At 39.9% G+C, this 18748-nt stretch overlaps 1 protein-coding gene across 1 annotated transcript in view; it reads right to left on the bottom strand.

The window, feature by feature from the left end:
• The window catches only part of LOC107711768 (trichohyalin-like), a 160560-nt gene that overhangs the window by 83028 nt on the left and 58784 nt on the right, over positions 1–18748 (bottom strand). Inside the window, exons 5-7 of the mRNA XM_016516814.1 lie at positions 16973–17136; positions 10147–10332; positions 5139–5220 (exon numbers count right to left, since the gene is read on the bottom strand). Coding sequence (XP_016372300.1) covers positions 5139–5220; positions 10147–10332; positions 16973–17136 — 432 coding nt within the window. The remainder of the gene's footprint in view (positions 1–5138; positions 5221–10146; positions 10333–16972; positions 17137–18748) is intronic.

The raw sequence follows: 18748 nt of genomic DNA on the forward strand, positions 1-18748 counted from the left end.
TTCCTGGGCATCTCAATATGGGAGCAGACATCCTGTCGAGGCAGGGGCCGAGGCCCGGGGAATAGATGCCTCACCCCGAGGGGTGAAGCAGACTTGGAGAGTCTTTGGCCAGGCTCAGGTGGACTTGTTTGCGACTCAGATGTTATCACACGGTCCCCTCTGGTTCTTTCTCGGACTCATCCAGCTCCACTGGGGCTGGATGCCATGGTACAGACGTGGCCGAGGCTTCATCTGTACACCTTTCCCCCGATTGTTCTGCTCCCGGGAGTTCTGGAGAGAGTGCACTCGAACGAGGTCAGTCGACTGCAAGACAGTGGCCCCGTTCTGGCCGGGCTGAGTATGATTCCTCTGAGGAGGCACAACTCATAGCTTCCGGTCTCTCAACCAAGGTTGTTGAGACCATTCTCCATCCAGAGCTCCCTCTATGAGGAAACTGTACTTCTTGGTGCGGAGACCACCAGTTCGACCCAGCTAACTGCCTGTTTGGTACAGTTATGGAGTTCCAGCAGGCCTGTTTATCCGCAGGGTTGACCCATTCCACCCTAGAGGTCTTCGTGGTGGCCATTGCGGCCTACCACGCCCCTCTCGGTGGCCATTCAGTGGCCTCTTCTTACACGTTTCCTCCGCGGTCGTCTCCAGGTTACGCATGTAACCATGGTTCCCCGAAGGGAACGAGACGCTGCATCTCAGGGCCATACTTACGGCATCCCTGCGTCTCGTTCCCTTTGGGGAAACATGGTTACATGCGTAACCTGGAGACGTTAGCTTTCACTGTTATGCTAATAATACTCAGCTCTATGTTTCTTCGTGGCCCAACGAAACATACCATATTTGCAAAAACTCACGGAATGTATAGTTGATATAAAAAAATTGGATGACTAGTAATTTCTTACTGTTAAATTCTGAAAAAAAAACAGAGGTGTTAATTATAGGACCAAAAACCTCCACATGTAATGACCCAGAACACTGTCTAATACTTGATGGCTGCTCTGTCAATTCTTCAGCATCAGTTAGGAACCTAGGTGTGCTATTTGATAGCAATCTTTCCTTCGAAAATCACGTTTCTAGCATTTGTAAAACCGCATTGTTACATCTCAAAAATATATCTTAATTACGACCTATGCTCTCAATGGCAAATGCAGAAATGGTAATTCATGCGTTCATGACCTCAAGGTTAGATTATTGTAATGCTCTGAATGGTTTAGCACCTCAGTATTTAAGCGAGCTCTTATTGCATTGTAGCCCTTCACGTCCGCTACGGTCTCAAAACTCTGGCCATTTTATAATACCTAGAATATCTAAATCAACTGCGGGTGGCAGATCCTTTTCCTATTTAGCTCCCAAACTCTGGAATAATCTACCTAATGCTGTTCGGGAGGAAGACACACTCTGTCAGTTTAAATCTAGATTAAAGACCCATCTCTTTAACCTGGCTTACACATAACACACTAAAACATTTTATTATTCAAATCCGTTAAAGGATTTTTAGGCTGCATTAATTAGGTCAACCGGAACCGGGAACACTTCCCATAACACCGATGTACTTGCTACGTCTTTAGAAGAATGGCATGCCCTTGTCTCAGACGACCACCGGGACAAGACCACAGGAACCAGATGAGTCTTCTGCACAATGTGACTTTGCTGCAGCCTGGAACTGAACTGCTGGTTTGGTCTGGCCAGAGGAGAACTGGCCCCCCGACTGAGCCTGGTTTCTCCCAAGGTTTTTTTCTCCATTCTGTCACCGATAGAGTTTTGGTTCCTTGCCGCTGTCGCCTCTGGCTTGCTTAGTTGGGGACATTTAATTTCCAGCGATATCATCGACTTGATTGCACAGATACTATTTAAACTGAACTGAGCTGAATGAAGACATCACTGAATTCAATGATGAACTGCCTTTACCTGAAAATTGAGTGTTTACTATTATCATTTAGCATTATTGACACAATATTTTCCTAATTAATGCTGTACAGTTGCTTTGACACAATCTGTATTGTTAAAAGCGCTATATAAATAAAGGTGACTTGACTTGACACAAGAACCTTCAATCGTAACTGTAAGGCGGACGCATTGTCACGAATGCATTCACCAGATTCACCCTCAGAACCTGAGCCAATTCTCCCTCCAGCCCTGATTGTAAGTCCCATTGTGTGTAATATCGTCAAGGACATCCAAGCTGCCACTCTCACCGAACCGGCTCCGCTGGGAGGCCCAGAAGGGAAGACGTATGTTCCCACATCTCAACGACTACCCCTTTTGGGCTCAGTTTACAATGTACCGGGCTCTGGACATCCAGGCAGCCAATGGACCCTCTCGCTCCTGCAAGCTCAGTACTGGTGGCCCAGTATGTCCCGTGATGTCATCAGGTACGTCCGAGGGTGCTCAGTCTGTGCCATGTCTAAATCTCCTCGTCACCTCCCCGTTGGCAAGCTCATGCCACTACCCATACCTCAGCGACCGTGGTCTCACATGGGAATTGACTTCGTAACTGACTTACCCAACTCTGAAGGCAACACCTGCATCCTAGTGGCAGTAGATCGCTTTTCGAAAGCCTGCAGACTGATTCCCCTCAAGGGATTACCCACGGCTCTAGAAACTGCCGAATCTCTATTCACACGTCTTCAGGAATTACGGAATCCCAGAGGATATCGTCTCGGACCGGGGGCCGCAATTAATTTCACACGTTTGGAAAGCGTTCTTTCGACTGCTAGGGGTCACAGTGAGCTTTTCCTCTGGTTATCATCCCCAGACTAACGGCCAGACTGAGCACAAGATCCAGGAACTCTGGCGTTACCTCCGGGCATACTGCCTAGACGACCAGCACAGCTGGGTCTGCTTCCTCCCATGGGCCGAGTATGCACAAAACTCCCTCCGACAAAACTTCACGCCTCTCCAGTGCACACTCGGCTACCAACCCCCACTCTTCCCCTGAACCGAAGAACCATCGGAGGACTACTGGTTCTAAGCGAGCGAGAGAGTGTGGGACTCAGCTCATGTCCACCTTCAACGTGCAGTGCGGAGGCACAAAACATTTGCTGACGCCCGGCGTTCCTCGACTCCCACTTACCAGCCTGGAGAGAAAGTATGGCTAGCAACCCGGGATCTGCGCCTCCACCTGCCTTGCAATAAGCTGAGTCCCCGTTACATGGGTCCGTTCCCGATACAGAGGCAGATTAATGAGGTCACCTACCAGCTCCAACTTCCACCCAGGTACAGAATTCACCCTACTTTCCACGTGTCCCTCTTTAAACCCTTCTCTCCTTCTGCACCAGAACCCACGGAACCAGATGAACCTCCTCCTCCAGAGATCCTAGAACAGCCATCCATCTATCAGGTCAAGGAAATCCTGGATTCGCGGCGGCGGGGCGGCCGGCTGGAGTACCTGGTAGATTGGGAAGGATATGGACCAGAGGAAAGATCCTGGGTTGTCCGGGATGACATTCTTGGCCCCATACTGCTAGAAGAGTTCCATCGGACCCATCCTAATCGTCCCGCACCCAGAGGCCGTGGTCGCCCCCGTCGCCGCTTAAGGGCGTCAGGAGCCGCCCCTGGAGGAGGGGGTAATGTCAGCGAATCACCACAATCGCCAGCCACAACTTATACCAGATAACGCTCACCTGAGTTCTGATTCCCCGCACCTGTCGTCTGCAATCAAGTCACCATTCATAAGCACGCTCCTTCCAGTCACTCACCATCCGGTCTACCGTTCATTACACTGAACTTAACCAGACTCTCTGAATGCTACTTCACCTGTTTAATCTTACCCCTAGATCCCCGAAGTTCTTCCTACGTTGCTCTCCTCCACTCCTGGATCCCGAACCCTCCGCTAATCTGAAAAGGAACCAAACATCAGTACTCAGCTAAGATTCATTGAACTGTCATTTGTGTTGGATACTCACCAGTCATTGTTCCAGTCGATCTGCTTCAGTCATACCTGTTAATAAACCTGCTATTCATTCACTTACCTGTTGTCTCCGGCTTGATCTGTGACAGATACATCGTTAGATGGCATCTATGCTAATATTAGTCTGTTTCTTTCTTATTCCGAGGTCACCGTAGCCAACAGATCCAGGCTGTATCCAGATCAGATGGTGCATCAGCACCTAGAGATAACCTCGACAGCCCTGAATGTCAGCGGTGACCAGGAATACTAGATGAGCCCCAGAGACAGATCCCCTCCGAAGACCTCATCATCTAGACGGCCATCGGGACAAGACCACGGGAACCAGATGAGTCCTCTGCACAATCCGACTTTGTTTCTAGAATTAAACTGCTGGTCTCGTCTGGCCAGAGGAGAACGGCACACTATTTTGACACACTATTTCCCTTTTTAATACTGTAAAGCTGCTTTGACACAATCTACATTGTAAAAAGCGCTATATAAATAACGTTGACTTGACTTGACTTGACTCAAATACCTAAGTGTAAATAGTGTTAGATGCTGTTTATATATAGTGCAAATATTGGAAGACACTATTTGCACTTCAGTGTATTGTAATACATTACAAAATAGTTTTCAATAACAAAATATTCAGTGTATATTTATTAAAGTCATAAATGGATGGAACCTTACTTGTCCCTATCCCTAAAGGCCACCCTTACAATGCTAACTTAAACCTTATTCAACCAGTAAATATGTCCTCAAAGATACAGGAAGAGAGCCACGATTTTAAGTGTGGTAGCAATATGAGCTGCACGCATCCAGTTGGTGGCCAGCCCATCGGATCAATGTGAGGACACCACATCCAGTTTCAATTATAAGCCTATTAAATAATCGTTAGGCACATTATTCCCACTATTATACATCCGTAAGGCACTTTATTTCCACTTTTTGCATATTTTCTTTATTTTTTATTTAAAATAAACACCTCTCCGAGCTGATATGCAACAGGAATATGGCGAAGAATTAGATTGGAAAAAGGTGGATATAAACACCTTTGGGTCTGTCACGTCAAAAGCTAAATATACTGTCTGTAATTAGCGTAAATGGCCTTTGCTAAAAAGACAAGCTTTTTGCACTTGGTGTAAATACACAGCCCATTTTATAGTTTACAGACACTGTAATTTTACTGTATATTTTAAACATGAACATGTCTAAATGTGAATGTGTTGATAGTGTAGATTATTCAAAAATAACTTACTCCAGGAGTTTCTTTACATGCTCTCGTTCATGCATGCTGTTCTGGAGATCTATTTTCAGAGTCTTCACCTCCTCCATCAGGCCTGTAAAAATGTCAAGAACAAAAAAACGGTCAAGTACCCTGTTAAAAGTCAAAAACAGGACACCACATACCCTTAACAGGCTGCAATGTTGGTCAGGTGACTAAGATATGCTTCAGGAAACTAATGTTGAAAGATATGTGCGCCATAATAAATCCAACTTGGTTCAACATCTACTGTTGGCAAAAGTTAAAAACAGATTTTTGTTTCACTGTCTTTTGTCACTTGCTATAAATGTTCATCTGGGTTTCTTCCCTCATTCATCTGTTTCCTCCTGTGCCAATAAATGTAATTCTCTCTCTCTCTCGCTTGCTGCTTTGTATCTCTCTTGAAGCACTGAAGCATAATCTGGTGCCTATCGGTTGCCAGCAGCAATAATTGAGGGTGAACTCTATACCCAAACACAGGCCAGTGAAAGCATTCTCATTCATCATCTCAGCTCGGTGACATCCGATGCAGCATTCAGGAGACCGTATTCACTCGGCCCTTCTCTCATTATCGTGAAGAGGGCAGAGAGACAGGAAAAATGGCCAAGAATTTGAAACAGGAGACATTTTAAAAGACAAGAGGGAGGAGAGGATGACAGGAAACTGTAGGAGTCAGACCAGCCACAGATTTAGAGTTGTGCTACTGCAGTCACCCGACATGTAGGACATCTAACCCACAAATTATGGGCATACAAGCCTATCTTCATCTGGTTTTGTATGATGACAGCATTGAGTATCTTCAGTGGCCTCAAAACGTATTCAGACACTTAAAATCTATGTCATTTAATTATACAACAAACCTAAAAGGCATCTACAACCAAAAGATGTTAGAGCTTTTCTCAGAATTAATGCTACATGTAATCATATTTGCAGTTATTTTTAACTAGCTGGTGTCAAGGTGATTTTTAGTGGCTGTATGAAATCAGTTCCTCTCAAACCCACACAGGACACTGTGAACATGTTCCACTAACATTTAACAACCAGAATGTGGACAAATACCTTCCATACAGTCACGGAAACCAGGAAAGAGCATGTGGGACCAATGTATTTTTCAGGCATAGAAATGTTATGGGAGTAAATACATCTGAAAATTATTTTTGTAATTTTGTAACCTTATTGTAAAGTATTACCAAAATAACTTTTTTAAAGTAATTTAATGAAATGCTGCATTTTAATTGTGATTTAAGCACCTTTGGTTTAATCTCACTTAAAAGAGAAATAATATTTGAAATGAATTATACTCAAGAAATGTCAATTCATCATGTAAAAATGACTGTAAAAATTACTTGCCAAAAATCTAGAAAATATAATTCAAATAAGATTAATTATAAGTCAAATATATTGTGCAATATGAATAAAATGAAACTGACTAGGTAACACCAACAAATAATTTTTTTAAAAAGATTTTTTCCATACAGGGAAACCAGGAAAGAGCATGTGGGACCAATGTATTTTTCAGGCATAGAAATGTTATGGGAGTAAATACATCTGAAAATTATTTTTGTAGTTCTTCTCTAAAATATTTCAGCAGCAACCTATTGCTTTTATGTAGAGCTTACATTACGTGGAGTTAAACCTGCATGCAATGTTCAATTTGTGAGTAAATCGGTTTTTTGAGGCAGATCATTGTAAATAAATCGGTCAAACTGGTTCACAAAATGGCCTCAATGTTTATAGAATCAACCGGAATTAAAATAACGGCGACACTTAACAATAAGGTCTCATTTGTTAATATTAGTTAATGCATTAACTAATATGAACTAACAATGAACAATATATTTTTACCTTAACTGTTACCTTAACTGTTCCCTGCTGGTGTAATGACCTGCCCAACTCGATCCAAACAGTTTTAGCCATCTTCAAGAACCATCTAAAAGCACATCTCTTCCATCTACACTTGACCCTCTATCACTAGAACTCTGTATTCTATTTCTATTCTATCTACTTGTTTTCTTTTTAATTATTATAAAAATAAAAATAACTTGACCTTGACTTGACTTTTTGAACTTAATATTAATTAAGATTAATAAATGCTATATAAATATTGTTCATGTTAACTAACATAGTTAATTATTTCTAGCAGATGAAACCTTATTGTAAAGTATTACCAAAATAACTTTTTTTAAGTAATTTAATGAAATGCTGCATTTTAATTGTGATTTAAGCACCTTTGGTTTAATCTCACTTAAAAGAGAAATAATATTTGAAATGAATTATACTCAAGAAATGTCAATTCATCATGTAAAAATGACTGTAAAAATTACTTGCCAAAAATCTAGAAAATATAATTCAAATAAGATTAATTATAAGTCAAATATATTGTGCAATATGAATAAAATGAAACTGACTAGGTAACACCAACAAATAATTTTTTTAAAAAGATTTTCCTATTGACTAGAGTATATTTGAACTATATTTAGAGTTACGGTTATGACTGTCAATGGTTATTAATAATGCATGGATAAGCAGCTCTTTTCAGGTGCCTTTAACTATCTATATACGAACATATAACAAGAGATAAGATCAACCAATTTGCATGAAGAATTACTGACATTTACAAAGGTATCAATGTAACAAGCAAGAACACACTGTCACACGTGTAGCAGCAGTCAGGAGACACACACACAGGTCCAGGCAGTGTTTAAATAGATGGAGTCGATGAGAGGCTGCCCTTTACTGCCACCGACCAGAGCAAGTCGTTCTGACCTCTCTCTCTGTCTCTCTCCTACTCTCCTAGTGATTAGCATTATAAACCACATGACAAAAATACCCAAGAGAGGCTGCGAGACTTCAGACATCCAGAGAGACATTATTTGTAAGACACTGGTCTAATTTTGAAGAACATCTCCTGAGGAAAAACACCACAGAAAGCACAACAATGTCTTTACCGAATAAAGAGACAATAATTAGGGTGTTGCATCATCTCTGTGAAAACAGCAGCTGCAGAAAGAGAGATAGAGGGTGTAAAACCACAGTAAATTATGGGAAACAAATGTGTTTGTTTCTAAAGGAACTGGGGGCCAAGCCATAAACACCTGAAACCACAGTCCAGAGGAAGCGGTCATTCTGTTCTCAAACTGTTTGTGCTGGCAAGCAGGTCCGCTAACTCACAACAGGATGTATTCCAGAACTGCATAAAGGCTGGCGGGATCGTTTCACTACGCGGTCGGGCCAGAGGGCTTTTATTCAGAAGAAAAATGGGCCGTCTGTTTGTTGGTGAGTTGGCTGTCTGGCTGGCTCTGAGAGGCTGAGACTGGTTAAGGTGACGTCGTGCTTTTTCTGGTGAAAGTGCTCTCTACTGCGCTGCCCGTGTCATTCTGACATTTTCTCGATGGGGGTAAAAGAGTGCCTAGGAGGAGGGCTTTCCTCTCTTCAGCAGCATACTGATAATTGCTTTCTGGTCACCGTAACATGACCAGGATAAATCGAGAGCAAGGTTTAAATGTATTCGCTCTTTGTTTTGCTCTGTTTTTTTGCTTTCTTTTGCCTCCCATGGCAAGGAAAAATCTATCCACTTCATTTATGAGTCTAGGGCAATGAGTACTTCTCCAAGAACAATTTGTATGCTCTTTCACAGCTCAGAAGACTTAATGGAGTTTTTAGCTGCACTTCATTTATATAGCAATTTTGTCTGAAGTTTTCTCAAAATTCTTGAGAAGAAAAAAATGAAAATAGATACAAATGACACAACTTTTGAGACTATACAGAGGCTGAAAATGAATGGTAATGGCTCAGATCATTTGGTCTGGAAAGAATTAGATGACAAATGTTCAAAAATGACCAGTTTTGATATACTTACCAAAAACCTTGGGATCAGTAAGATTAATTAAAACAAAACAAAAACAAAAAACTAAGTGACAGTAAAGACATTTACAATAATATAAAAGATTTCTATTTAAAACATGCTGTTCTTTTGATCTTTCTATTCATTTAAGAATTCTCCAAAATATTAAGCAGCAGAACAGATTTCAACATGGATAATAATAAGAAATGGGTCACACTTTATTTCAAGGTCCAAATCTTGAAATGAACAAACCTAAGTTTTTTGCTTCAATAAACTACTAATTTGCTCCTTATTAATAGTTAGCAAGGTCGTTGTTAAGTTTAGGTATTGGGTAGGATTAGGGATTTAGAATATGGCCATGTAGAACATGTGCTTTATAAGCACTTATAAACAGCCAATATGTTAATAATAGGCATGCTAATAAGCAACTAGTTAAAAGTGAGAATACTTATACTAAAGTGTTACCAAGAAATGTTTCTTGAGCGCAGAATCAGCATATTAGAATGAGTTCTGAAGGGATCATGTGATACCAGCGTAAAATGGCCGCTGAAAATTCATCTTTGCCATCACAGGAATAAATTAGGATGGATGGATGGATATGCACAGACCCCAAACTTTTAAACAGTACCGAATCTTTTCAAATCTGAGCATAGGCTGCTCATAGTGGAAAAGAGGTTGTTAGTTTGCTGTCAAGGGTAACATTTACAAGTGTTAACTGCACCACTGAGAGTTTCAGAGGCTCCATAAAGAAATAGGCAGGGGTTGAGACTCCTACCCCTAAACACCTGCCGAACACAAACATCACAATACACACACTCAACAGCACACAAACACACACTGACAAGAACTGAAAAAGCAAGAGAAACACATCACAGGCATGTCTGGATACAGACAAGGTGTGAGAATGCAACCCTAAAACACCTGTCCAGCATAGACACGTACACGCAACACACCAGATGTACATTGATGTCCATGGATGACACAAACAGAGGACAAATGTGGAAAATGAATGCTAAAACTGCTCAGCACCTGACTAGGAAACCTCCTCAGCACTATAAAAAAATTATTATTTTTATTACTATTACTATTGCAATTCTGCTTGGTGCTGCTAATGGAAAAAAATGACACACTTCACCTTTAAACTGTGGGTATACACACCCTGTATGAGAAACTGGGCTTCTTGGTTTTGGTTCTGCAGTAGTTTCTGGGTCTGGACCTGGTTGTCCAACTGCAGAATCTGTTCTTTTGCTGCATCAAGACATGACTTCAAGTTTGGCACCTCCTCTTGCAGCCTCTTCAGCTCCACCTGCAACCCGACCACTTGCTGCTTCAGACGAGCACACTCTAAAAAAGAATACATTTGTGAAAGTGGTCAGAGAGAGAGGAATCTGCATTTTTTGCTTGTTTTGTGTGTGTGTGTGTGTGTGTGTGTGTGTTTTAATAATTCGTTTGTAGTGACAGACAGTGTTGTGCACTGATGTCAACCACATTCATCCCTGTTTTAATGTGCAGTATTCCAGAGAATAATTCAAAATGCAAAACAGATTCTTGAGAAAAGTTAATAATGGTAAAAACAAGATGCCCAAGCGTAAACTAATTTGACCTGCTGGAAAGACAATGAGTTCACTGCGGTGCAGCGTAATCCAGTCAGCATAGTTCCCACCCTCTAAAGCAGACTGTATAATGACACAGTAAACAGGCCATTTGCATGGATGCTAATTTGTGAAAGTGGTCAGAGAGAGAGGAATCTGCATTTTTTGCTTGTTTTGTGTGTGTGTGTGTGTGTGTGTGTTTTAATAATTCGTTTGTAGTGACAGACAGTGTTGTGCACTGATGTCAACCACATTCATCCCTGTTTTAATGTGCAGTATTCCAGAGAATAATTCAAAATGCAAAACAGATTCTTGAGAAAAGTTAATAATGGTAAAAACAAGATGCCCAAGCGTAAACTAATTTGACCTGCTGGAAAGACAATGAGTTCACTGCGGTGCAGCGTAATCCAGTCAGCATAGTTCCCACCCTCTAAAGCAGACTGTATAATGACACAGTAAACAGGCCATTTGCATGGATGCTGGTAGGCTAGTTTCAGACTATTTGGGGCAGAGCTTAAGTACTTAAGCATTCAATTTATCAAAGAATCCTGAAAAAGGAAAATATATGGTTACACTTTAATGTGATAGTCCACTTTAGACATTCTACTAACTATAAGTAACTTTGCAACTACATGTCAACTAATTCTCATTAATTTGCAACTACATGTCTACTAACTCTTAGAGTAGACTGTTAGGTTAGGTTTAGGGTTAGTAGAATAAGTTGACATATACTTGCAAAGTTTCTTATAGTCATTATGTTGTATGTTGTGGACCCATCAAAATACAGTGTTCGAAGATAGTAGACAGTCTACTAATATTCTAATGACTGCTAGTTGATGTAGTTGTAAATGTCTAAAGTGAACTATCAAAATAAAGTGTTACCAAATATATCACTGTTATAACAAAAATATTAATCAGCACAATTGTTTTGAACAGTGATATTAAAAAAACACTGGAAAAGACATCAAACATGAATTAAAACAAACTTTTTAAAAGTAAATCCAAGAAAATTTATTGTACGGTATATTTGTTTAAAGAGTTTGATATACTGTATATGTTTGGATGCATATTTTGTGATGCCTGATAAACTGAAGCTTGATGATCACTGAACTTTCCAACAGGAAAGATGAATGCAATCAATATATTAAGGGTGAAGTGCCCTAATACATTTTGGGGCCACTGTATCACAGATAAAAGTGTGATTTGATCTGATTTACCTCACATACATTATCATCCCATAGCTTCAAGTACTTTTTTATGAGGAAATTGTGAATCCTTTAAGATCCATCCACATAAAGTGACTCAAGACTGAAACACATAAGAAATCAATCACCTGAGAAGGTAAAATGCGTAACTCTGAAAAATCTCACACAAGTGCTTGTGCATGGCATAACAAAGATAACAACAAAGCACATTCTCTGATGGGTGAGAAAATACCAGAGAACTTTTAACAACAGCAGCGGGTGCAGTAATTCACGTCAACAACGCAGACCAATTAAGTGCTTGCACATAAACAGAGCAGAACACAGAGAGAGAGAGAAACCGAGAGAGGCCGAGCCTCTGCCTGCTGACTGATGTACTTTGGGTCATGGGGCGGTTACCATCAGCTCTGTTGCATTTGGTCCCAGACCTGCTGTCTCATTCACATGAACACACATTCAAACACATTCAAACCCTACCTGTCTCTCTCAGCTGACTAAGCACCTGGACAGCAGCTGCTAGTGCTGACCCAGCATGGGTTAGGGTTCAATGAATGCTTTGGATAAAACTCGTTAGCATACTACTGCATAATGTGTGTGTGTAGGGGGTGCAATATAAAGCCCTGCCCTGTGTGAGTGTCTGAACTTGCTTTTGGTTTTCCCAGGCCATATGACCAGCAGGGACACATCCGTACCAAAGACTATCGAATACTGCCTATACAATTTTGAAAATGAAAGTATTATTTACCTTGGTAAATATAAGTAAGAGTTACTTGGGTTGTTATCTGGCACCAAACTGTAACCAAATACGTAAGACTGGAAGGGAGATCAAATGTAAAAGTTTAAGATTTGGTCATTGATCGAGCACCAATCTGAAGATTCAATGTCAGTGTAGTATGTGCACAAGTTAAGTCTTGTTAAGTCTGACACATTCGTTCTGGCACAAACCACAGCAGAAGGTGTGTGCACCTCAAAGTCACTGCGAGGAGGCATTTACTTACTGCATTTACATAATACTATGTACTCGGCTGTACTATGCTCTACAGACCACAGGCAGCAGTGTGGAGAAATATCAACCAAACTTTCAAGAAACCTCAGTGACAAGAAGGATGCGTAAATAATGACAGAAATGTTATTTCTGGGTGAAAAATCAAATTTTTTCCATAAAATTTTGTTCATGGCAGCAGAATGTCTTGCAGGTCAGGGCTGCCACTGCTTTATTAAAATTCCACCAAATATTTCCAATGAGATTTGAATCTGGAAACTGAACAGACCACTCACAAACATTCTATGACCAATCTCTGAACTAAACTCCAGTATATTTGGATGTATATTTTGTGATGCCTTCGGAGCATAGACAGAAGCTTGATGATCATTGAACTTTCCAACAGGACGATCATCCCAATCTTTGCCAAAATTGCCTGATACTGATCCATGATATCCTTCATACAGTCAAGATTTCCACTTAGTGCAACAGCAAAGCATCCCCATAACAAGACTGGTCCACCTCCATGTTTGACCATGGAAATGGTGCTCTTCAGCTCATAAGCTTTGCCTTTTTTGTAGACATACCAAGTAGGTAACCATAGTAACCAATAGGGCTGTGCAATATATCGAAATATCGCAATATGCATATCGCTACTAACCAAGTAGTAACCATAAGTTCAAGTTTGGTCTTATTACACCATAAAACATCCTTCCAAAACTGCACAGGTCTATCCAAATTCATTTTTAGTATACTCACTTCGACATTTTATGTTCTTCTTGGTCAAGAGTACCGTTCGGCAATGTGTCGTGCCATGAAGGATATTAGTGATCCCTGACCAGTTAATGATGCTAAAAGTTAGTGTTAAATACAATACTTTTACTATTTCTTGACATCGAAATGAATTTGAATTTATTTTGGTTTTAAAAAAAAAATGTTTTAATGTATTTTTGAATAAATCAATAAATCAGACCAAAAACATTTACGTAATGCCATCGACCCATATGTTGCTTAAATATGAAGCTTCAACTGCTTCCTCTGAATATTATATTTTTATAACATCCCCCCACCAACTTTACTAAGATCAAATCTACTCCTAGTATGAGCTAATGATTAGCATGAAGCTTGCAGCAGTGGAAAACAAGATATACACATCTATTCATCTTTTTTTCAGACTGTCTTGCCCTGTTTCTCTCGCTTTTTATACCTTTCTGCTCTCATCTCATCTCCCCCTCATGTCTCATAACCGTGGAAAACAGACAGACAGGTAGCAGCGCATAATTGTTGCACCCACACCCATATTGGTTTGGCCCTTACCCACGCACACACATACATTTCTGCACATAAACAAGCAGAACCTACATGCACAAACAGCCTCAAGAGCGCTTTCTGTCCAACCGACTTGAGTGGAGAGCATATATACAAAAATATGCATGCATTACACGTGTATGCTGAAAGACGGGAGGCAGGAAAAGCAAAGCCTAAACACTCCTTAGGCTACTGTAAACAAAATACCTGTCCGTTGGTTCAAAGGATTCTAGCCTTTTGTACTCATTCACCCCTCAATGACACACACACGCACGCACTTGCTGGAATTTGGCAGCTTTATGGAACGTGCAACAGGCAGAAGGAAGGCGGTTCCAAACGTTTGTGGTGAGGAGGCACACACCCCAGGGGTGAGCGAGAGGTTAACTCACCCTACGGCACCCAAATCATCTGCAAAACTATGTTGAGCGACACACAACAAGTATGCATGTGTTAGTATCAGTGCATGAAGTTATTTGCATGTCGATGTATGAACCGAACAAACGCCTTTAAACATGCAAAACCTCTCTGAACACATATGCACAAACATGCAAGTCACAATAGAGCCGGTCTGTAAAATACTGATACTTGCCCACACTGAAACACTCTATTCTCTCTCTTAAGGTGTGGTCACATTAAATTTTGGTGAATGTACACAGGCAAAAAGGTCTAGTGATGCATGAAGTACAGCTCAAACAGAATTCACTTTCAAACCAAGCAGCTTTGCCTTAGTTAATGCAATGACTTTGCATGACCAAACTGAACATGAGCAAAATCTGCGCTGGGATCTTTTTCACCCTCACGCAAAACTCCAGATCACATGGATTTGTGTTACAATGACTGAATTTTGTTTGCAAAATTTCACCAAGCAATGGTAAATCTGACCGTACATAGACCTGCACATATTAATTAATAGCCTGACAGTGCTTATTTGATCTAATTGCAATAACCACAATCATTTTGCAGTCTTTTTTTCAGTCACATTTTGCCATTCAAATGAAGGAATTTAAGCGTGTAGCAAATGTGCATTGTAGTGTCCCATTTTGTGTTTGAAGATAATGTCTTCAAGTATTTTTCAGAACAACATATTAGTCTGGTTATAATGACGCAAAACAAAGATTGCACAAAACTATATTGCTTACATTATAAGCAACAAAGCCGTCTACACTAAAACGGCCAATGTAGTTATGCATCATACTGTACATCCACACAGACAACACATTTTCATGTGACACGTCGAAGTGGCTCAACACCCCAAAACTGCAAAGTCAGCCACTTAGAATGATGAAACGTTTAAAATAATAATAATAATAAATTTTTGCCATTCAAATGAAGGAATTTAAGCGTGTAGCAAATGTGCATTGTAGTGTCCCATTTTGTGTTTGAAGATAATGTCTTCAAGTATTTTATTACATATTAGTCTGGTTATAATGACGCAAAACAAAGATTGCACAAAACTATATTGCTTACATTATAAGCAACAAAGCCGTCTACACTAAAACGGCCAATGTAGTTATGCATCATACTGTACATCCACACAGACAACACATTTTCATGTGACACGTCGAAGTGGCTCAACACCCCAAAACTGCAAAGTCAGCCACTTAGAATGATGAAACGTTTAAAATAATAATAATAATAAATAATAATAATAATAATAATATTAATAATACAAAACTACATGTAATGCAATACTACATTTTTAACTTAAAACTTCTTCCATCTGTGTAAGAGTGCTTGAAACTGCTCTGGTTACATTATTGACATATTACATTATGCTCAAAACTAAGCGCTGACTTCAGTGTAAAAACAAGCCATTTTGAAATATTTCATAAAAATGTACAGAATGATACTTTTTATTGTCAATATGGCTTTTTTATTCCTTATTCCTTGATTGCTGGCTGCACCAGCTCACAGTCTGGGAGGGAAAAAAAAACTTTTCTTATTTGCATCCCATAATGCAGAAGAATGTTTATTAAACATTAGTAAACGATCTTGAATGCTAACTTAAGCTTTGTTGAAATTATATTTAAAGAATAAATAATACAGCATACATGGAACACTAAAAATATAATTTATATTTAATAAAATGTCATTTTTATTTATTATTATTGTAAATTTCCCATCACATGACACACCACCTGGGGGCACTCCATGTACCACCGCAGTTTGAGAATGACAGAAATCAGAATATGCCTTACCCTAACCTTAAGCCTAACCCTTCTTCTGTCTCTAACATTTAACTTCAAACACACATTTAGCTATTTGTACATGTGAAGAAACTTATTAAGTTAATTGAATCAGTTTGAGGGGATGCTTCGACAATGCACACTAGCATTTAAAAGGTTGGGGTAGGCAAGACTTTTTACAGATTTTTTTATATATATTTTTATAAATAAAAGTATAAAGGTCTTTTTTTCCCTATGAAGGGTTTTAGAATCCTCGTGAATTTAAGAAATTTCACCCCCACAAAACTACCAACACCACACATGACTATGGGGTATATATCAGCCCTGCCATCCACTGACATTTTCCTCTCTTCCAGCACTTATAGTAAATGTCTCACATTCTCTATTATCATTATACTGCAATTATCTCAGCACAGCGGGTAGAGCGTGCCCTACATCTCATAGTCACCGACACGCACCCACAGAGGCCGAGGGAGAATGTGTTCCTATTTTAATTTCAGACCATGACAAGATATATTATGATTGTCATCCTCAGTGTGTAGGAGTGTGCTCTGTGCACGAGGCTCAGATTCTGCCTGAGCACGTGTGTAATACACATGCACATACACATGTACTATAAGCTGTAACAGATGTACAAATCAGATAGGAGCAAATGAGTTCACAGGACAGAAGCAGTGGTTTTGTGTGCATATGTGTGTGCGTGTGTGTAATTACCTGCATCAGCACTGATGCAACTCTGCTGTATCAGTGCTTTGCTGTTCTCACAGGTCTCCAGGAAGTGAGTTAACTGGTTCTTAACAGTCGTCATCTCCCCTCGAGACGAATGTAGAAGGGCCAAAGCCTCCTTGAGAAGCCACTGCTGCTGCACAAACCTTGATCTGATACACACACAGACACAAAATGAATTATTCAAAGATTCTGATTTAGAACTGAAGAATACTACACTGCTTTACTGCAAGGGGACAGTACTTTCTCAAGAAAATGCCAATTATGAGAGAAAAAGAGATGAGACAAGATGAGAAGGAAAGAGAAAAGATCACTACATTAAATGTTTAAGTTGATTTTGAAAAGAGGAGAAGAGACGAGATGAAAAGAAAACAGAAATAAGAAGAGAAGACACTACATCAAACGTTCAAGTTGAAAGATGAGAGAAGAACAGAGATGAAACATCTGAGCTCTATTTGAACAGAAGAGACTAGATGAGATGTCAAGAATAAAAGATGAGGAAAAAATAGACTAAAAATAAATGCTTAAGTTGATTTTAAAGAGAAGAGACAAGATGAGAAGAAGAGACATGAAATCTTTGAGAAATGTTTGAGTTTATTTTAAATAGAAGTAACAAGACGAGATGAGACAACAAGAGTAGTTAAGAGATTACATAACATGTTAGTTCATTTTGATGAGAACAGACTAGATGAGGCTAGACAAAGAGAAAAGATGAGAAGACATTAAATTATTAAGAGACGAGACGAGACGAGATGAAGAAAAGAAAAGAAGTTGAGAAGAGAAGTGAAGAGAAAAGAAAAGATGAGGTGAGATTTTTGAGTTCATATTGAAATTCATTCAATATTCAATCTTAATGTTATCCAAGAGAAACAAGTCAGTTGTGATTTGTCTTTAATACAGGAATGAATAAGAACAATCAGTACTGATTCAAAAAAAGGTGAAATCACTGTTTAATCAACACTAAATCACTGACTTTTTGGATATCTTGGTTTGATCCATTAAAATTGAATGTCAAGTCCCTGAACACAAATCTCTAAATATTCAAGAACACAGACATAAGCCTAGATAAATAGATTTGACACTTTATGTGTGGGTGGGATATTTTTTTTTACTCCTGTTCATTTTAAGCTGTGTCTCATTTGTTATGAGTTCACATTTTCATATAATCCTTGAGGAGGTTTAAGGTAAACACATTTGGTAAGCAGCTGTTTATACAGTATAGGCTAGTGTTGAGATGGAAAGGATTAGATGAACATGCTCCTGCTGGACCTTCATTTAGAACTCCATCAATATTCTATGGGACAGTCAGTGTCTCTCATAGTTTCTGGCTGAGTGTCAGCACTGTCAGTGTTTAGTCGGGTGATTTAATGAGGTTTGTACATTTGAAGTTCTGTGTCAGTTCAGCTGTACTGCCGCCCTACATCCCGCCCCTTCCATTCCCACCAGCATTACATCATCATCATGAGACCGAGGCAGATAAGAGCTGCCAGAAGTCTCTATGTGGATAAACAGGACACCAAATCCACACACACAAACACACATGCATGAAATATCTTCAGCGACCACACACCAACCATATGCGTATCCATCCCCCCCATCACAGCCTGTCACCACGTAAACAAACATACACAAGCACACACTCATCCACTTGTATAGAAGTCATGGTAACGGGTAAACATGGCAGTGTTAGGGTGAGACACGGAGACAGACAGACAGTAAAAGAGGCAGAGAAAGAGAGAGAGAGAGCAACAGTGGGAGAGAACC

The sequence above is a fragment of the Sinocyclocheilus rhinocerous genome, unplaced genomic scaffold, assembly GCF_001515625.1.
Source record: "Sinocyclocheilus rhinocerous isolate Xijiao unplaced genomic scaffold, SAMN03320098_v1.1 scaffold778, whole genome shotgun sequence".
NCBI lineage: Eukaryota > Metazoa > Chordata > Actinopteri > Cypriniformes > Cyprinidae > Sinocyclocheilus > Sinocyclocheilus rhinocerous.